Source organism: Electrophorus electricus, chromosome 18 (assembly GCF_013358815.1).
Source record: "Electrophorus electricus isolate fEleEle1 chromosome 18, fEleEle1.pri, whole genome shotgun sequence".
Classification (NCBI taxonomy): Eukaryota; Metazoa; Chordata; class Actinopteri; order Gymnotiformes; family Gymnotidae; genus Electrophorus; species Electrophorus electricus.
Genome location: NC_049552.1, coordinates 13,651,381 through 13,672,863, shown reverse-complemented (window position 1 = coordinate 13,672,863; position 21,483 = coordinate 13,651,381). Strand labels below are relative to the sequence as shown.

Here is a 21,483-nt window from a genome sequence, read left to right as displayed (position 1 = left end):
TCAAATAGTAACAACTGTTAAACTACCCCCATGAGATTAAAACATACTAAAGAAACTCAAGCCCTTATGCTTTAAATTCACCCCCCTCCATTTTTTTGTAATAAGTATTTCCAGTTACTCACAGCCTCTTTATGCTTGGAGATCTTTCATTGATCCTCTTCACATTGCACCACAAATTAAAAAGGAAGCCTTATTCAAAAATAGTGTAGCCTAAATTATATCCATTTAGTTTTGGGAAAACTACTGCTCCATTTCATTACAGGACAGTCAGTCATGTGAGGTTATTAACTCTACCAAAAGAGAAGGGGAACAACATTGGGAGTAGGAGGGAAGGCCACCCTCAGCCGAGTACTTATACTATTGTCAAATAATGAGTTAAACATTAACTTTATTTTAGGCCATGTCATTTAAACAACCCTGCATTTGACCTCAAATGAGGTCTCAGGATGTAAAGATGAGAAATGCCTCTTGCATTGGAGAGATCACCAGTAAACCTCCACTCCCAGGCCTCCTTGAACAACGGCCAGTGGCTTGGCATAACCAATCCTTGAAAGCAGATGAACCAAATTAGAATTTAAAACAAATTTTCAAACAAGTGACATGCAAATTAAACCAACCTTGTCCTTTCGACCATCTATGCTCCACTCAGTTCTTGATGGCAAGTGGCCCAAGCACAACAGGTTGAACCAAATCTGAAGATATCACATATTTCAGTGTCCATTGGCTTCCAGAGAAGATATGCCGCATGCCGTTTCTAAAAATACTGACCCTTTCCAATTCCCCTTTGCCTCCTTGCTTGACAGCGAGTCTCACAGCAAGTACACAGAGCACTCTTCCTAGGATCATCAAGTAATACCCATCTATAGAAATATGGGAAGGCAACAGTCATTCATTAAAAAAAAAAAAAAAAAAAAAAAGATCCAAAGGAAACACTGAACCAGGCAGTTAGTCAAGGCTGCCTAGACAATAGCTCATTGTTCTAGAAGTGAAATTTGCCTTTCCATTTTAAAAAGTCAATCCAATCTGAACAAAGGAATCTTATACATACAGAGAGACTTGCCTTCCTTTCTGTGCATCATACTGACATGCTTTCTTGCCACTGTCCATGACATGAGGATCCCAAGCCACAAGTTTGCAGTGAATATAAACCTGAGCAGATAGCACAAGGAGTTAGCTTCAGTTCTCAGCTGATAAAACTCCTAATATTATATACTTACTTTCTCTGCATTAGTAAACTTGAAAGCTTGAAGATACAGCCTGATTTCAGATAGGCTTCGTCTGGGCAAGAACCTTGAATTAGTATTCTTGCTATCCATCAGACATCTAAGAAGCAAAAACACTGCATCACAACAGGCACTTAATTTATTGCATCAGACAAACACGTACGTACCCGTTATTCGTAATTATAGGGTGAATATGGCCATCTTGTGCCAGCGTTGGTGTGGTGGAAGCCACACACTCTTCCAGCAGAAGAATTAGTGGCTGATGAGAAGCTTGATCAACAGTAGCAGCGATTGGGATGAAGGAGCCCAACGAGAAGGTAGTGGATAGTGCCACACCACTAAAGTCATCTAGTTTACATTAAAATGCAAGTTAGACATACATTGCGAAATGCATCAGCTGGTATTGAGGTTAATTAAGCAGCCAAAAATATTTTAAAAGTGAAGATTAACTAAAGTTCCATAAAAAAAAGCCAATTTAAAAATGGTCAAAGTTGAAGGAAGTGTTCACTCTGATTCTGCACACACTAATGGCACTGGAAAAACTGTAGGCCTACCATTCATAAGGTTCAAATGGAAGAGCAGGTTCCCTTGTCCATTAGTATGGAAAATCACTGGGTCATATAGGGGTGGACTCCAGTCTGCAGGCCTGGAACGGCAGGAAGCAAGGATTTATGAGATCGCTCCTCACAGCCAACTTAGCAGTTATAATATCTGCAGTAAATATCAAAACAGCTTTAACTGAATTAAAACGAGACATACATACACACACACACACACACACACACACACACACACACATATATATATATATATATATATATATAAAAATATAGGTATCCTCACTTTTCATATACACAGACAACAGGAGACAAGACAGAAGAAACTTTAGAGGAAGCCAATGAAGTCAGTTCATTTTCAAATACAACATCATCTTCAGTCACCTATGCCAGGGACACAGAAGCACATGACAAATAAGGAGACATTAATATGATCAGCATCAATCACATATACCAATTCTGTGCTCATTTATGCAGCTCACCAGTCTCCTAAAACTGCAGGCATCAAAGCCTATATGAAATATAGCTTCTGAACCGCCAGGATTCACTGTTACACTAGTGGGAGAACAGTCACCCAGACGGAGCAGTGAAAGATCAGTCAGTGATGGTGACTCAGCCCATCGTATGGACATAGAATTTGTGCCACAATCCACTGTGACTTCTGAAGAAGAAAAACTTAAATTCAGTGTACTAAGGACAATTGCCATGCACACCAAGTCACACATTGTTTGCACTGGGCACTCAGTTACACTAAAATACATACTGTCTCAACTTTTGAGACAAAGGGAAAACACTATTACCTCCATGTACCAACAAAAAAGCAGATAAGCTTATTGTCAATACACATCCAAAAAAGAAATCCATCTTAACATATTGCGGTGCATGTTGGGCAGATGTTTTTATACTTTTGGAGGTTCGGCGTGCTAACTGATTGACAGGTGGAACAGAAGCACACATTTAATTGGCTTAATAGCATTCAGCTGTGGCTACCTTCAGGTCTAAAGTCTCATATGCTGCAAGCACTGCATGGGTCGATGTTTTTGTTCTGTGACAGCAAGGTAACACTTACTCAGGTGTGTCCATGGTGCGATAATGCAAATTACTTTATGCACACGATGCTTCTTAGAGTTTGTGATTGTAAAATATGCTCCTAAGGTATGGTTATAATAAGGAATGTTTAAGTGTTCATAGATAAGGTTTACTTTTGGTTATTAAGTACTTGAACAAATCCATGTTTGTCAGGTGTTTCCCAGTTGAATTCTTGAAGGACTGCAGGAAAACTTGCTTTGATTATTTAGCTTGAGCTCAAAACTGCCTTACACTTAATATTTATTTTCTGGAGCATTTTCTAAGACTCCCGCAGGGCTTAACTGAGGGGGGGAAGAAAGGTCCATGCATTTGACAACCAGAATACCAACACGGACACATTTAAGTACAGAGTGCAGATCATGCAGTAGCCCCAGGGCCTAACTTCTACAATTAATGTATGGAGGATATACAGAAAATAAGTCTCATTCCCTGGGATCATTGTTAATGAACTGGGGATGGTCACTACTGCTATTTTATTCTACGCCCTTGAAGTTCTCTGACTTGATTGAATTTGGCAGCAAGTTGTCGAGTCCTTCCTGAACCAGTTTAGAAGCAAAAATGGCTTTACTGCATATCATTGTTTTTATTACATTTAACAACAGATTGACTATCGGCAGATGCCCACTTAAATTTATCAGTTCGGCATAAGGGAAAAACGTGACTGGACTGGATACTGTAAATTTAGCGAAGTAAATTTAATCCACTAAGCGGTTGGTGGCGATATGGCATTTTTATCGCTACAGTAACAGGCGAAGAAGTCCTACATCTTGAAAAGCGAGTTTGGTTATTTATGTTCATTTGAAAACAGCCACAGCGTCTGGGCTTTACTTTAATGCCGGGTACGTCGCCACTGACTAGCGCAATGCTTCAGGGGACGGCGGTAGTATCCAGGCAACGGTTTGTTTTTGCTCCGAGCCGCGTGCACGAGGGTAAGCGAGCCTTTTTCAAATATGCCCACGAGAGCTAGCGGTTAGCGCGCTAGCTTGTCGGCGGTATTCGGCTTCGTATTCAGTAAGCTGGCTAGCGTTAAATAGGCCGGTTCACTACTGCAGACTTGTTTTTATCTTTTGAATTTAGAGCAGGAAAAACCTTCACACCTCTATAAGGGTGAAGAGATGACGGAATAAGCCACAGCAGCAGTTAACGCCAGCTAGGCTAATTAGAAGGAAGAACTAGCTAGCTACAAGTTTAAATAATATGTTGAACGCTAACGTTCAGTCCCGAGTTGGGAATAGTATAACAGCTGACTAACCCTGCTGCTTTTTGTTGCTGCTTTGCTAGCTGTAGGTTTGCGAAAAAAAAGGAATAAAATAACGTTGGTTCTCATCTTTTATTTTCATTCCAACTTAATCGAAGATGCAGTGAAAACATAGCCATTGCCTATAATATCGCTCTATTGAACCCTTATGTTGTGTTTAGGTCAAATTTGACCGATTTAAAAGTTTTTTATTTCTGAAAATTGCAGTTCATTTTTTCGGATTGACCTAAGATTCCATGACTTTGTCCACAAAGAGGATTTCAACACACAAAATAAATTGTATTGATTTGCATACGATTCTGTGAGATTTATTCAACTTTTATACACTCTTTAATGTTCCCGGTCATTTTTGTCCGTTCATTAGAAATGAATGGGGGAGACAACACTTAGTGTAAAAAAACGTCAGGTACATCCTCATTTGTCAGATGGACACACTCCCACCCACCTTGGGTCCCCTGGCAACCACTGCGGGAACCTTTGCCCAATAGAGTCTCTCTACCATGGGCATAAAACCTGTGTTGAGAGTTCTTACAGAAAATTGCAAGATTTTCAATAACATTGAACTTTTCCCTTAGTTTAGGTATATATACTTTTTGAGGCTTTGCTTACAGTTCATTGTGTGGCAGCACCATGGCAGGTCGATGTACCGCAAGAGAGGTTCTTGATTACATATTTGATGGTCACCACAGTGAAGAACAGGGGAGAGGCCAGGAAAATGGCAGTGAAGATGGATTTAAGGAGGAAGTGTCAGAAGACAATGGAATATAATCCAGCCCAAGAAATAACTGATGAGGAGGAATTCAGTGATGGAGAGGACGGCCATGCTGAGGTTGCCGTCACGTTCAAGTCAAAGAATGGGAATTTATCCTGGTCTTCATCCCCACCTGAGAATCAAGGTAGGCTTTCAGCTGAAAATGTCATCAGGACGACCCCAGGACCTGCGAAATATGCCGTATCCCAGACTGATGACATCAAATCCTGCTTTGATCTGTTCCTGACTGAGTCCATTGTAACCACTGTGGTGAACATGACCAACCTGGAGGGGAAACAAATTTACAGAGACAGTTGGAAGTTGCTAACCAAGACAGACATCAACGCATATATGGGTCTTTTGATTTTGACTGGTGTGTACAGATCCAGAAACGAATCTACCAGCAGTTTATGGGATGCAGAGTCTGGTCGGACAATTTTTCAGGCCACCATGTCACTCCAAAAATTCCACGTCACGGGTGATTAGCTTTGACAACCGGGATACAAGCCCAGGCGGTCGTCAACAAGACAAACTGGCAGCGATCAGAGAAGCTTGGGACAAGTGGGTGGAGCATCTACCACTCATCTATAACTCAAATCCAAACGTCACAGTGGATGAGCGTCTTGTCGCTTTTAGGGGAAGCTGCTGTTTCAAGCAGTATACACCAAGCAAGCCATCTAAATATGGTATAAAGATGTGGGCAACGTGTGATGCCTGGAAAATGGGGGTCTATACTGGGAAACCTGCAGACGGTGTACCTGAAAAGAACCAAGCGTGTGGTTCTGGAGATGACTGCAGGTCTCAAGGGACACAGCATAACGTGATCATTTCTTCACCTCCTACGCTCTTAGTGAGGAGCTGCTCCCAAAAAAATTGACCATGACTGGGACGATCAGAAGAAACAAACCAGAGCTGCCTCCTGCCTTACTTGCTACACAGGACAGAGATGGTTGTTCCTCCAGATTTACCTTCATCAATACTCACACCCTTGTCCTACTGTCCAAAGAAAAGGAAAAATGTATTCCTGATGACGCCTCTACACAGGGATGCAGCTGTGAGCACCAAGGAGGACAAGAAACCCAATACCATCCTGGATTACAACAGGAACAAAGGCAGAGTCGACAACCTTGATAAGGTGTGTTGATTTTGATTTTTATGTACTTCTTCTCCATCATCAGTTTGTTTGAACTGCACCATAAAAGTAAGACTTTGTTTTTGCAGAGTAGAAAAAATTGTGAACAACACAGTTGTATCCATTTGAATATGCAAACATGTTTTAGATTAGATCGTTAGATGTGATGCCTTGATGCATCATACAAAACATGAGATTAGTTGTATGTACTCATGATTTTATCCACTTTGTGCACCTTTGCAGGTTACTGGCACATACTCTTGTCAGAGGAGGACAGCACGTTGGCCGATGGTGTTATTTTTCAACATCTAAGATGTTATCTTGCAACACATTCATGGTGTGGATGGAGGTGAATCCAGGATGGAAGCGGGAAATTTTTCAAGAGGAGGCTGTTTCTGGAGGAGTTGGGGAAATCCATGCTAGCTCCCCACATTCAACTATGCCAACACCTTCCCCAAGCGCCAGCCTCAGCTGCATTGGTAACAAAGATCCAGGAGCAAGAAGCAAGATCACTTGCTATAAGAAAGAGAGGTGATAAGAGAAAGAGGTGCAGTCTGTGTGCACCAAGAAATGTCAAAATAAGCATAACGTGCCATAAATGCAATGCATATATTTGCAAGAGACGTGCAACAACCTGCGCATATTGTCCAACATGTGCATGAGAAAAAAACACCACTGAAGTTTGAGTCAACGCACTCCACCACATTTAGAAGCCTGATTTTGTTATCGGTTGACAGTTGTTGTTTTTTCTGTTATCAGGCAAAAACACATCTGATAGACTGGTTAACATGTTATTGTTCTTGTTAGTTGTTCGTTAATATATGAAGACGTTGATCTTGGAATATTGTGAAAATGTCAAGTGCAGTTTTGGGATAATTTTCTTTGTACACAATTAAAATATTCATGGTCACTTTTGACTGGGAACATGACAGGTGTTACTTTTTGTATAAAAATTTTAATGGTATCAAAGCAAATGTCCTTGATGACGTTGCCCCAAAGTACTCTGTAATAAACAGTTTAGCATGTTATCTGATTATTTCTTATACTCAAAATAATCCAGAAATTATGTAGAACTTACTTTCAAGTGTATAAACTCAGATCAATGAGGCACACAGGCCACTAATAGCATAGAAGTTAAAAACTTGTAATATTCACTAGAACTTAATTAAAAATCTAACACAAGTAGTGATAATATGTATTATTACAGTTTTTATGGTGAGTCTAAGGGGAATGGTCATTTCTGACCGGGAACACAAAATTGTTTAACACGAAATTAACACATGATGGTTAAAATGATTTATATGTACTACTATAGGGGCCAGCTTTCTGGAGTCAGACTGAAACCAAGACCTAAACCTAGACTACAAACAATTTCCAGTATTGATTCACCACTGACACTGCAGTTTAGTTAACGAACCGTCCCTACGAATCCAATTCACGATTGTTATAATCCTACATTTAAAAAGGACTTCCGTAGCTGGTTTACCACCCCCCAAAACATAGACAAATGTACATGGAATCCTCTAATTGCTTTATTACAGCAGATATTTCCATTTGTAAATTTTAAAGTTGTAGTCCACATTCAGGGCTATGGTAGGCTAAATGGTCTGTGCGTTGAGTTTGTTGATGGTTGAATCTCCACCAAATCTAGGCGCTATGATTCAAAATCATAGTTAAAAAGTGTTTTGTTTCTTGTACACCCCCACAGGCAAAGAAGGAGATTGACATTGAGCCCACAGACATGGTAAGAATGCAGTTACCTGTCTGCTGTCTCTACTTTATCAAAATATGAACATTGAAGTGGGTGTGCAGATGATGTGTTTTTAAAATTAAGCAACTTGTTTTATACAGGTAGAAAGGATCAAGGAAACGGAAGAAGAAAAAGGAAGGGGATGTCACCTCAACAGCAAAGGCTAATCTACAGTCGTGGCCAAGTGCTTTGAGACTAGTGCAAATTTTGGTTTTCACAGTTTGCTGCTTCGGTTTTTTTTGGTGGCAATTTGCATTAACTCTAGATTGTGAAGAGTGATCAGGTGAAATGCAATTAATTGCAAAATCATTCCTTGCCATGAAAATGAACTTAATCACAAAAATGACTGCATTCCAGCCACTGCATTTCAGCCCTGCCACAAAATGGCCTGCTAACATCATTTCAGTGATCTTCTTGTTGGCTCAGGAGAAATTGTGAACGAGGACAAGAAGCGCAAACTGGTTACTTTAAAACGGTGGGTGAAGTTTTCTTCTGTTAACCATGGTTACCTCCAAGGAAACACGGGCAGTCATCATTGCAATGCTTCAAAAGGGCTTCACAGGCAAGGACATTGCTGCTTGTGAGATTGCACCTAAATCAACCATTTATAGACTCATCAAGAACTTCAAGGAGAGAGGTTCAATTGCAGTGAAGACGGCTTCAGGGCGCCCAAGAAAGTCAAGCAAGCGCCAGGACCGTCTCCTAAAGAGGATGCAGCTACAGGATCGGGTCCCAACTAGTGCAGAGCTTGCTCAGGAATGGAGGGAGGCAGGTGTGAGTGCATCTGCACGCACAGTGAGGCGAAGGCTTTTGGAGGATGGCTTGGTGTCAAGGGCAGCAAAGAAGCCACTTCTCTCCATGAAAAACATCAAGGACAGACTAACATTCTGAAGGAAGTATAGGGATTGGACTGCAGATGACTGGGGTAAAGTTATTTTCTCTGATGAATACCGCTTCAAACTGTTCAGGACATCTGGACAATCATTTGCCCAGAGAAGAAAAGGTGAGCGCTACCATAAGTCCTGTGTCATGCCAACAGTGAGACATCCTGAGACCATTCATGTGTGGGGTTGCTTCTCATCCAAGGGAGTGGGTTTGCTCAAAATTTTTCCTAAGAACACTGACATTAATAAGGAATGGTATAAAAACATCCTCCAAGAGCAACTTCTCCCAACGATCCAGGAGCAATTTGGTGATGAACAATGTTTTTTCCAGCATGATGAAGTACCATGTCACAAGGCAAAAGTGATAACCAAGTGGCTCAGTGAACAAAACATTGAAATTTTGGGTCCATGGCCAGGAAACTCCCCAGATCTCAATCCCATTGAGAACCTGTGGTCAATCCTCAAAAAGAGGGTGGACAAACAGAAACACAGAAACTGTGATCAACTCCAAGCACTGATTAGACAAGAATGGGTTGCCATCAGTCAAGATTTTGCCCAGAAGCTGATATCCAGCATGCCAAGGCGAATTGCAGAAGTCTTAAAAAAGAAGGGTCAACACTGTACACTACAGTGGAAAACCGATGTAATCTTACCATTTATAGTTGCATTATACAGAATATTGTATACAGTACACATTATAACTTGTTACTAAACAGCCAACTATGTCTACCAGGCTGCCCTAACATTTGTTCTTTAAATGCTTTACTTTTCAGGAATGATGAATAAACAGCGTCTGACTATAAGATCCAAGTTGGATCTGTACTGCATTTAGTGCTTGTGCTGAGAGGAGGTGGTCCTGTCTACAGTCCCTGGAGCTACCCGGTCCTCATGTAATCGTTTCGTAATGTTTGCTTGTGTAAAGTCTTGAAAGCGAGGACACGCTTCGACGCGCATCCATGTACTGATGCCATATAGTGATGTCTGCAAATGATGGATGCTCGTCAAACACAAGGTGTTTCCATTTTTGATGGAATGATGTGGTGAGGAACGGTCTGACCTACCAGACACCTTGTGGTCATAAATCTCACAGGTGGAGACCCACCTTATGAATATTTATAATATGAATATAGAGTATGTTGTAAACACTGACTTGATATGTTGAGTACTCTGAATATAGACCACAGCTAATGAGGTCATTGATCGCGATATTTATGGGTATTGCATAAAAATGTACAAACCCACTGCTTTTGTTTTAAAATACATTTTATTTAAAAAACATGAGGCAATAAAACTATACTCAGTCCACTTATCTGACTAAATGTAAAAGTGATCCTGCAGTACAACAGCACAAATCCACATTCACAAACTCAAAATGACGACACGGGTCAGGCTATGATTTACATCCCAGGGAACGATACCGAGCAGATGAGGAAGGCATGTTGTTGGGGTAAGGCATTCAAAAGCCGGCGGCTCAAACCCATTTAGGATTACCTTAAAAAGCATAAACGAGTGCCCAGATTAGCATTTTTGTTGTAGGATGGCTTGTCCCAGTGAAAGGAATTCTTCCTTCTTACAGTTGCAAGAAAGTTTGTGACTCCTTTTGAAATACCTGATTGTTTTAATGGCTTGTTAATGTTGTTAATGGCTCCTAAAATGTGATCTGATTTTCATCTAATAGACATTGCTCATTTAAAATACATATTTAACACATTTTACACTGCCATATTGTTACTTAAAATATGGTTTATACAATCAAGGAAATTTGATGAAAACCTCTAGGAAAATCACCTCTTTAAAAAGGCACTACAATAAAAAAACAAAGATCTCTGCTTTTCACAATATATTTCTATTACAATACCTATCAAAAGAGATTTTAGGAGCCCTTAGCAGAAATGTTGAAGCTAAAAAGGCTAGGAGGGATTACAAAAGGATCAATAAACACTTGGGCTTCCACTGGTCCATGGTCAGGTGGATGGTTTGCAAATGGAGAGAAATCAGCACCATCGCTATTCTGCATAAGCTTGGGTGTCCTGCAAAGATCGATTCACATGCAGCAGAATACGCAGACGCGTGACACAGATCCCCGTGATTTCAACTGGGGATCAGCAGTTGCAAACATCTGTGCTCATGAGTCTACCATACAACAAATACTGAAAATGGGTGATATTCAACAGGTTACCATGGAGGTAAACACGGCACTTAAAAAATAAAAAACAAAACTAACAAACTGAATATAAAAACTGAAGGGATATGCCAAAACGCATTCTACATGCTTTGTGACTGATCGGTAGTTACAGAAACCATTTGATTATTGGTTATTGCCAATAATCAAGTAAAGGCAGCAAGTTTTACTTAATGTATGGGTTCACATATTGTGTCCCAAATAATTATCTTGTTTAAACCACTGGTTTAAAGGCATTGTAGCATTGTATGCATTAAATAAAAACTTATTCATTATTAAGACTTAGTGGCTATTCACACAGGGTTACATGTAATTTCAAAGGGTTTACAAACTCTCTTGCAGTTGTATCTGTGATATAACATATGTGAGTAGTGCAGTAGTGTCTGTGTAATCCTTATTAGTGTTGTCTGAATTTTAATACATGCATAAAACAAGAGTACTCTCACTACTTCAAATTGTACTGCCAATGTACAGTCTACAATGCTGCCACAAAGTTTGTGAATCCTTTAGTTTTCTGTATGTCTTAATAAATTTGACCTGGAATGCGATATAGAAACTAAAACATTAGTTATACATGATGTCATCCTAAAAGTACATTAAATGCCTTTGATATCTGAACTGCTCTTTTTATGTCTTTTCACAACATTCCTACTGGGTTACGGTCTGAACTTTGACCCTGACATTAAAAAATGTTACTTGTATGTCAGCTTCAGTTGATGGACAGATACCCTGAAATGTCCTGTAAAACTTAATGGTTCATTCTAGAAGCTCATAGGTCCATCAAGTAATGACAAACCACCCAGGTATAAGAGTTAGATGAAGATTTGATCAGATTTCAGGTCAAATTTACAAAGAAATACAGAAAGTTCTAAAACGTTCCCAAACTTTCTACTGGCACCGGACGTTCACCTTAAAGTCAAGAAAAGAATCCAACTGAATAGTTTAGATAATGTTGGCCGCAATGCTGAAAGAAGAGTTGCCAGTTAAACAGCTGTGATATCAAACAGATGCTCCTCTGCTCATGGGTGGTGCTATTCCTGTCCCAGAGCTACACGGTTAATTGGGAATGAAGGAACAAAGAAATAGTTTACATGGAAACTGATTCTCACGTTAGTGAACAGAATCGGGTTTGGTTTGTTTCCAGATGATTCATGAAGCTTGCTGTATTATGTATCCCTGGCTACTTAGGTGATAATATTGCCAATTTGTACTGTTGTGTGTTTTGGATACACCGAATGTACTCGATCCATTTCCATGTTCCCTTTGTTAGTCCGGACAGCACCATCAATTTGTTACTAATCTCCAGACTTGCACGCAGTGCTAGCCAAATACACTAGCACCCAAATATGTGCTGGGATCAACTGGAATCAGCAAAACAATTTGGCCCTTACACTACTGGTTTGAATTACAGCTCGTGAATACAGAGTAAAGAAAAAATAGCTTTTTCTTTCTAAAAAAATGAAAAAGAAGCCTAGATAAAATAATTGGCATCCATGAACTAGTATCTGGTTGCACTGCCCTTGGAAAGGATAACAGTCCAGAAAACCACCATCGAGTTTACTACACCTTTTAACCAAAAATGTGATTTCAGCTGCCTGCAGTTAGGCGATTTATCCTGTCTACACTCATTTTCAAAACACAAATGCTGAATTGAACTCAACAATAAATGGGCCAGGACTGTATGTCGGGGTCTTAACTGAGACTGAATACTTTAGCCAGGGTTGCCATATCTGTAACATGTTCTGTATATGGCTGTAGTTAAAGGGTAAAACTGGCACAAATTAAAATAGTCATCTGCCTTTATCTAAATAGCCTATATTTACAATTTGACCATTATGTTTTGTTACTAGTTAAGTTTAAACATGTCTTGCACAACTGGTTGGATTTTGGACACCTAATGTTATCGGAGCAATCTGTTTTGAAGAATTGGGGTACATAAAAGAAGGTGAAAATTGAAGGATATCAAATTATCGAGGAATTCTCAAGAATTGTGACAAGTTCATGGTTAAATCAACCACCATCTCCAGGTCTTGATACTTCACTCATTCCTGGCTTGTAGTTTTGTCCACAGAAGTCAGGTCCAGGCAGGGCTTGGAAAGGAATCGATTTGCACTGTGTCTTGACACACCATGCCCTGATTAGAGTAGGACAAACGAACCCGCATCTTTAGATTTGTCTAGAGAGAGAGAGAGAGTGAGAGAGAGATCGCACATACTGAAATTGATGCACGGAGTCGTGAATGGAAACTTGGCGTGTCCCACAAATATTGAGGCTGTCTGGACAACAACTCACCTTGCTGGGGTTGCTGAGTACAACAGTCTGTGTGATGGCACTGTGGCCTCCTGCTGGAAGCACAGAACCACTTGGAGCTTTCATCTGAAGCTGAATACTCTATGACAGAAACCAGGAGGGGTGTCATTCTCCTAACACCCGTGCTTAACCAATGAGGAGTGGAGCCTTCTCCTAACACCCGTGCTTAACCAATGAGGAGTGGAGCCTTCTCCTAACACCCGTGCTTAACCAATGAGGAGTGGAGCCTTCTCCTAACACCCGTGCTTAACCAATGAGGAGTGGAGCCTTCTCCTAACACCCGTGCTTAACCAATGAGGAGAGGTGTCATTCTCCTGACACCCGTGCTTCAAGTTTTGAACTTTCACTTAATACGAGCATGCGGGGCTATAATACAATTAAATTTTAAATGCAATTAAATTAAGTCTAAGGTACGAAGGAGAAAATCCCCAACCTTAGGTACTGCTGCTTGTAGAGTGAATTTGGTGATGTCATTCTGAGTGGAGTTGCAGGCGGTGAAGGTGAGTGTGACAGCCGTCTCTGTCTGTGAGTCACACTGTAGCTTCAGGCTCACTCCTCCCTTTTCATACACTGTGACACTGGGAACTAAAACAAACATAAATAAAAATAAGCATGCATGCAGGGACATGAAAATGTGTATTCACTATTACATTATTAAAACAAACTAGCTGACAAAACTCTTGAAAGGTTATTATTAAATATTATTAATAAACATTTCCTGCTAGGTAAAAGGAAAGCACTTCCCAGTTAGAAACAGACCGTCTTCCTTATCAATACAAGGGATCAGAATAATTGGAACATTTTATTGGAGAACTGCCTTACTAATGGAATAAGTCTTTTAATGTCTCAGTCGTCCAAACCCAGCTTCAGGGTCTGCTCACTCTTCCGATCAGAGAGGCAGATGCTACATTTCACCTCAACTAGATCAGGATTTAAATTTATACAGAGAGACGTTTAAAACAAAATGATGGTGGAAGTTTGTAGAATTGTCTGTCTGAGCAGGTATGAGCTATTACTAGTCAGCTAGGAACGGTCCTCCCCTGAAAATCATCGACTGGCCTTAAAATACAGTAGTGGGAGGGTTAAAGTTAGAAGTACTTTACACAGCTGCTCAGCTGATGCAGGGCCTCCCAAAAGTCCTGTTTCTTTGGAAACCTTGTATGCGCAACTGCAGTGTACTGTAGTAAAAGACACAGAGGTAGTCAAAATTGCACCGAAGTACACAAGGTTCCTAGAGAAACAGGACATTTGCGACAGAGGTCCTTCATTAGCTGTGCAAAAGAAGTGCTTGTGATTCCTGTTTTTCTTACCGACGGTCGTCTCCAGTCCTCCCAGCAGGTCGAGCAGGTCCCTGCCTGTGCTGGGACCAGCTGGGTCAGGCGCAGCTGCGCTTTCAGCATGGCTGGCTTCAGGAACCGTGTCCGTCTGGCCCAGCAAGTCCAACAGATCAAACGCCTAAACGGCAGAGGACAGACAGAAGCAACAAGTTGGTTTCGGTGTTGTGGGCCAACAGCAGCAGCTGCAACCGTGTCAGTGGCGTGTGATCTGAGTCACCTGACTCGCAGGCTCTAGGGGCAATGTTGAGCCTCCAGGGACTGGTTTGGACAAGCTAGAATCTTTTGTAACTTCTCCGGTGAGATCGCCAAGGGTGTCCCCAGGTGAGCTCTTATCAATGACAGGCATCCTTTCCAACACAGCTGCCCTATCCCGGTGATGGACAAATTAGCACTGCTGTTGCTCTAGACAACATGACTTGATATTAAAACAGCCAGAAGGTTAAGAGAATCTGATATCACTGAAAGATACTGACACCTTTAATGTCTGAACACCAGATACACTGCACAGAAGGCTAATTTATTAACTAACACTGGCAGCAAGTTGAGATAGAGCAAGGCCACTTTACCTCATGTGGTCGTATTTCTTGAAGAGGGCATTGTACTCTACTGCCCTTTGCTGGAGCTCCACGTCAATGCAACTGCCATAGATACTAACTATGCTCCTGATTCGGCTTTTTTGTTTGTTTGTTTTTAAGAGAGAGAGAGAGAGAGAGAGAGAGAGAGAGAGCGAGAACATGCATTAATCAGATTAACAACCTTGCTTCTCCAACCGTCCTCATCAGATGTTGTTTTGGTGTCACTGCCCAGTGTCCTGCCTGCATAAAAGCCCAAGCAGGGCTGAGGTGGGTGGCTTCTTACTCAACATTGTTGGTGATACGGGTGCTCAGCTTCATGGTTGCAGTGAGCGCAAATGCTCTGCTTGCCGGGGACGACATGTGAGACTGTAACACCGTTTCCAAGGCATCCAGGACATCGTCCTCTGTTAACTAATGACACAGGAGCAGACAAGCCACAACAAGGCGGGTGTGAAATTTGTTGGCGTTCAGGTGTTAAAGATACTTTCTGGTAATAGTAAAATATATAATCAAAAAATATAAAAGGTGCACGTGGCAAGCTGTGTACCTGCATGGGCTCAATATCGTCACATTCACCCTTTAGCAGCAGATCACCGTACTCCCCTATACACCAACAGGCGACCTGGACCAGGGATTGCTGAAAGTGTATGCGTGCACACACACACACACACACACACACACACACGCACGCACACCTAAGTGTGACACAAGAACACACAGATACACACAGAAATTCACGTTCTATTTTTACCTGTGAGATATCGGTGATCAGTGCTCTGTAAAGCTTAAGCACAGTATAGCAGTGCAGCTCGGACGCTGTGGTAATGAGCTTAATCAGGTTGGGTACAGTCTCGTCTCTCACATCGCCCCCTGCCTGAGGGAACAGGTATGATATGCCAACACAACCGCAGCTACCACACAGCATTGAAATAAATTGGTGTGATGGGCAACGTAGCAGCAAAAGAAGAGGAGAAATTATCGGAATGTAGATCAAAGTTTTTGGAGTGGTTCTATGAGGGGATTTACCGTGATGAGGACATGCAGGATGGTGTCGATATGCCAGCGTTGAGAGGGGGCATACCTGACAGAGACACAAAGACATCCGCTACTGTTCAGCGCTCGCGTTCATTCACCGCGTCACAGTCAGGCACAAGACACCACACAGACGGGTACACGCTATACAGGCCACACCAAACACCGTGAAAAAGTGGTCTGCGTTTACAAAGCTCCAGCGGTCGCTGGTTTTGGATCAGAGCCGTCAGCGGCCGGAGAATAGCGGTGGATGACGCAGACGGACTGCGACAAATCTAACTCGCGGGACGGCTGTGAACTGAAGGGCACCTTTCAGCAGCGATGAAGATCCCAGACGCTGTATGGGCCCGGAGCTCTGGAGGACAGGTTGAGAGGAAGACGAGGAGCTCCTTCATCATTGTGCGGATGTTTGTTGCAGAGACTAGTGCCAGAGACAGCTCCAGGGCCCGGCTGCAAGGAAGGAAAACAGCTCAGCTTTAAAAATCTTGCACACTTTTATATCAACATTCCATTAAATACTTGAATGGCACAATGTAATAAAATCTTGCTATAATTTACTCTCACTACAAATACAATCCACTACATATACCGTCATCCCACTGTTGCATATACAAGTTTCCCACAATAAGACGAAACCTAACCCTAAAACATATTTTCAGTGGTGATTCAGGATTGGAGCTAGAATTTAGTCTTGGGCTTAAAGATTGGACTTAATCAATGTCTGGGAAACTGGTCCATAAATCAACTGTTTTAAAGACAAGCAAGTCAATGGTCCATATGGAGGGAACCGTTTGACGGAAGCGTCCTGGTCCTTCAGACAGTCCACAATGGTCCCTCTGTGCCTCTGCACTGCGGTGTGGTCCGTCTGAACAATCTTCTGGAGTGAGGTCATCGATATATAACTGACGCCCCACGAGAAATAAAAAAATGAGAAAAGAACAAAAATCACATGAACCACTCCTGCGTATTTAAACCACTACATTTCAAGTGAGAGCATAATCAGATGTCTCATTCATTTAAGCACCCAAATCCAGAACGGCAATGCCGGTTCCAACCAGTGTAGGTTCTTAGGTTTTGCTTTAAAAGCAGACTATAATTACAGCGAATCCTAAAAATTTTTTTTTATTTATTATTTAGTTTAGGAATTGCCACTTTTCTGAGTTTTCTGGCTTTGAGTTAGATTTTTTAGGAGGCTTCACAATTTTGAGTTTTCTGGATCTGGATCAAAGAACACAGGACAGTTGGAGCACAGGACTGGATCAGCTACAAGCCAAAGTGATTCAAAAATACAATAATAATTTTCTGAAAATCAATTAAAAAAATGTATGACTTAGACTCCTAAAACAATTTCTGCATCACCGTATATGAAAGGCCCCAGCTGATGATAGCAGACAGTCTGCCTAGCCTGACCACTCATGCTTTACTCCACCTGGCCATGGAAATTGCTAAAAATCAGACTGTAATCAGACTGTATTCAGAGCCAGCAGAGTCATGAGTGTGGCATTCCTGACAGCAACAACAACAAAATTGGAACCTGTTTGTCACCACAGTCAAACCAGTCCTGGTTCAGACCTGTTCAGTCAGAGCTGGCCTACAAAAAACTCACTGTATGCTTGTACACATAATTCAGATAGAAGCCTCACCGGATGTTCCTATCATTATTCAGAAGAAACCTCCCCAAAATATTCACAGCAAGAACCTGAGAAGAGAAGTACAATGGCAGAGGGTAAGTGTGATTTGTGGTGAAGCAGACAGGTAATATTTTGCTGGATCTCGGCTACAGACGCCCATGTCAGCGTCGGGGAGAGCTACGGCGTACCCTGAGTCCACTCTCTGAGCGGATGTCCATGACAGTGAGCACCGTTTCATACAGCACAGCGCTGCCTGCTGTCTTACTGCTGTCGGTGTTAGTGGCCACCTGCACATCAAGAACAAACATCAGTCCCATGCCAAGCCCATGCCAACCCAACCCACGCAATCATGCAAAGCCAGTCATGCAATCATGCCAAGCCATATATATGTATATGCCATGTGTTAGCGTGATTCTTGGAGTAGAATAAAAAGAACATGCATGTCGCGTGCCGCGGTAGCACCTGTGCCAGAAGGTCGTTCATGGCATCACTTGCTGCGTCATTACAGCGACCCAGAATCCTCAGCAACCTAAGAATACGAACCTTTGAGAGAAGATGAGAGATACACATGGACATAATGGAGAGGAATCCAGCGTCACAACAAAGGGGAAACGTAAACACAAGAGAGATCAGTGGTAAAGCACGTCCCAGGCCAACCTGCAGGAAAGGGTCGCTGATGCCTGCTACATTGTGCTCTGGAGAATAACCTGACATGATCAGACCTTTCATTATGTGCACCAGTTCTGGAACAGTCTGAAAAGGAGAAACAAAAACAAACAAACAAAACATCGGCTAAGACCCCCCCCCCCACCCACCCACACACACACGGAAGAAGCACGTGCAGGTGCTGAGTAGGTTTTACCTTGCGGAACTGGCGGAGGGTGTCGGGGTTCCGCTCACACAGCTCCGTGATCAGAACCACAGCGCTGTGAAGAACTCCTAAACCAAGAGAACAACCGTAACAGTGAACGAGCCGTCAAAATAAAAAGCCACATCTCCTCCTGGTGTTCATTTCAGCTGGCATAGGTATAAAACACCCAAGGGGCACATAGAGTCCTGTGGGGGTAAAAAAAAAAGGGACATCTTGTTTTTTTTCTTAGAATGGCCAGAACAAAAAGACAGAACAATATTTACTGAAAAGCGACGGCTTAAACACGGCAAACGTAAAAGGTGCAGGAGAGATGGGGCAGGACAGCCATCAGAGAGAAGGGAAAACTAACCGTGGTTTTCCTCATAGAGAAGGGAAAACTAACCGTAGTTTTCCTCATAGAGAAGGGAAAACTAACCGTAGTTTTCCTCAGAAAGAAGAAAAAACTAACCGTGGTTTTCCTCAGAGAGAAGGGAAGACTAACCGTGGTTTTTCTCGGAGAGTAGGGAGCACGCTAACGGAGTGTACAGCTCTCCCAGTTCAGGAATTTTCCGCACAATGTGGACAGCACACAATATCGCCTGCAGCATCAAAATTACTGTTACTGTTGTCATAATCAATATCACAACCAACAATACACAGTTCAGCAGACGACTCCGAACAAAGACAGACGTGTTCATAGAAATCATAGAAGTTAGTATTTCCTCAGTGCTGACCCAGCAGGCGAGTGGTCTGCTTTGACCACATGACAAACCTTCTTCTTGATGTAGGAATCAGAGGCTCCGAGGAGGCGCTCGATCTCGGGGGCAAGGTCTCGACACATCTCGGCAGAGCCCATACACGCCAGAGTGCACAGGGCCAGGGACTGAACATGCTGGCTGCTATGAGACAGGTCACTGCAGTATACAAACAAACAAACATGAAACAATTCACGTTGCTTTAATGACAACAGATACATAAGGTCTATTACTGGGTTGAGGAGAAGAGTTGCTTACTTCTTGATGGAGTTGGTAATAAGCAAACTTGCATCCTGTTTCTCATCCAGAAGCATCATGGCACCCAGGTAACCGATACGCTTCTCACTGTATCTGGGGCTGGCTATCAGACGCACGCACTCCATCTAATAAAGACATCGTTATTGTGCATGTTCAATGACACAACAAGCAGGAAAGTGATGTTACATAAAGCTGTAGATCTTTAAAAAAAAAAAATAATAATTCAGAGAGGACAGTTGACACACTACCTGCCCAAAGTGTGCCGGGTAGCCTAGCATGTGCACATAGAGTAGCTTGGCCAGGTTGTGAGTGCGTGCCCCATTATCAGACTGACGAAACTGCGCACGAATGGCAGCACACTCTTTTTGGATGAGACCCCTTTCCTCTCCTTGAGTGCGGGCACTTCTGATTACCCGAATCATTTCCTGTAAACGCACTGATGGAGACATGTCTGTGTGTGTGTGTGTGTGTGTGTGTGTGTCTGTATGTCGGGGGGGGGGGGAACAGAGCAAAACATAGTATGTTAGTTTTTACAGTACTATTTTGTGGGGCTGAAGGAAATCATCATCACTATTTGTATCGAATGTGAGATAAAGCATATAATACAACTCATATACAGTGTCCAGTATTGAATAATTACTGAATAATAACGTGCTTAATTAAAGGAGCTGACACCTTGCCCTGGCAGGCACTGTTTTCTAGCTATCGCGCAGCTCGCCAAGCACTTCCGTGTCACAGGTGGAGGTAAAACACACCTGGGCACGAGGCACCTCGCCATATTCTGGTCGGTTCACATTACTCCTGCTTCCTACCGTCGGGTTTCGACGTGTCGTATATATCGTGTGTGTGTGTCTGAGATATATATATATATATATATATATATATATATATATATATATATATATATATATATATATATATACACACACACACACACACACAGTTTCTGAGCTCTTCGTTCTCACAGCCTGCTCTAAGGACTGCACGCCCACACACCTAACTCGGTTTCAGCGCTCGCCATCTTTCGTCCACACCAGAACAGATTCCTGCATATATGGGCGTGCATATATCGTGCATACACAAGTCTCCAACCGACATATTTCATGGAAACTAGCATGACCGAGGCTTTCATGAGCTTTCATGCCGGCGTAGCTCTTCCTCCCTGCTCCGCAGTCATCCTCCATCCATCCTCGCAGGCTCGCTGACTTCACGTATGAACCTTTTTTTGGGGCTGCGATGTCCATCACACGCCGTTTCTCCGAGTCTCGTAACGACAGGCGGCCCGTGATGTCTCGTGTTAATACTCCAGTCCACTAGAATCGTCTCGATTGCGGACTAACGTGCTTCCTTCTTTGCCGACGTTTCCTTCAACGCATCTCTTAAACGGCTTACCTTACTAATGCCTGGATATCCGCTGCTGCCCGTCCACAACAGCGCACCAACGTCGTTGGTTTTCTTTTAGCAGCACTTTAACCAAATCTTAGTCATTGCCGGGTGCTTGCAGGAACATGTCACCGCACAGCTGGGATCCGATCCACTCCCCGCAAGCAGCAGCGCCACTTCCGCCATCCGGCAGAGCCGGTCAACGTCAGAGAACTGGAAAGTGTTGGAAACTGCAGGTTATTCCGGCGTTTTCAATACCATAGATGATCTGCTTAGTTTTGGTCGAAAAATGCACTGGAAATTTAAAAGAAAGCTTCTTTAATGACTCTCTGGAGCTTTTTACACGATGCATATGAAAGGCTTTGGAGCAGGGATGGAGAGGGCTCGCTGCCCATGACAGCCAAATGAGAAGGACGATGGACTTTTATTCTCTGATCATGCTTTTATTACATCTGTGTCATACATTTACGACTCATTCCGTTTTTAGTTTTTTTCCCCCCACAATTGAACGCTGTTTGATTCTGGA

General features: G+C 42.4%; 2 protein-coding genes and 2 long non-coding RNA genes across 4 annotated transcripts; 2 read left to right on the top strand and 2 right to left on the bottom strand.

Moving 5' to 3' along the window:
• Nucleotides 1-754: 754 nt before the first annotated feature.
• zp3f.1 (zona pellucida glycoprotein 3f, tandem duplicate 1) lies at nucleotides 755-2,863 on the bottom strand. Its single transcript, XM_035536482.1, has 8 exons — nucleotides 2,850-2,863; nucleotides 2,263-2,335; nucleotides 2,067-2,164; nucleotides 1,778-1,869; nucleotides 1,391-1,571; nucleotides 1,218-1,323; nucleotides 1,061-1,149; nucleotides 755-860 (listed from the first exon to the last, which is right to left on the bottom strand). The coding sequence occupies exons 1-8, from the start codon at nucleotides 2,861-2,863 to the stop codon at nucleotides 755-757; spliced, it is 759 nt and encodes a 252-aa protein (XP_035392375.1).
• Nucleotides 2,864-3,643: 780 nt separating this feature from the next.
• On the top strand, nucleotides 3,644-8,040 carry LOC113589200. The gene is made up of 3 exons (XR_003411935.2): nucleotides 3,644-3,798; nucleotides 7,719-7,754; nucleotides 7,862-8,040. It is a non-coding gene; the product is annotated as an uncharacterized LOC113589200 (long non-coding RNA).
• Nucleotides 8,041-9,197: 1,157 nt separating this feature from the next.
• Nucleotides 9,198-9,606, top strand: LOC113589201. Its single transcript, XR_003411936.2, has 2 exons — nucleotides 9,198-9,287; nucleotides 9,418-9,606. It is a non-coding gene; the product is annotated as an uncharacterized LOC113589201 (long non-coding RNA).
• Nucleotides 9,439-21,102, bottom strand: ap1g2 (adaptor related protein complex 1 subunit gamma 2). Its single transcript, XM_035536199.1, has 22 exons — nucleotides 20,967-21,102; nucleotides 19,823-20,055; nucleotides 19,575-19,699; nucleotides 19,334-19,475; nucleotides 19,064-19,160; nucleotides 18,574-18,650; nucleotides 18,369-18,464; nucleotides 18,174-18,254; nucleotides 17,900-17,998; nucleotides 17,724-17,779; nucleotides 16,869-16,982; nucleotides 16,390-16,530; nucleotides 16,075-16,129; nucleotides 15,800-15,922; nucleotides 15,596-15,685; nucleotides 15,332-15,459; nucleotides 15,040-15,144; nucleotides 14,691-14,838; nucleotides 14,447-14,591; nucleotides 13,570-13,721; nucleotides 13,119-13,217; nucleotides 9,439-13,002 (listed from the first exon to the last, which is right to left on the bottom strand). The coding sequence occupies exons 2-22, from the start codon at nucleotides 20,021-20,023 to the stop codon at nucleotides 12,901-12,903; spliced, it is 2,376 nt and encodes a 791-aa protein (XP_035392092.1). The 5' UTR covers nucleotides 20,024-20,055; nucleotides 20,967-21,102; the 3' UTR covers nucleotides 9,439-12,900.
• Nucleotides 21,103-21,483: the final 381 nt, after the last annotated feature.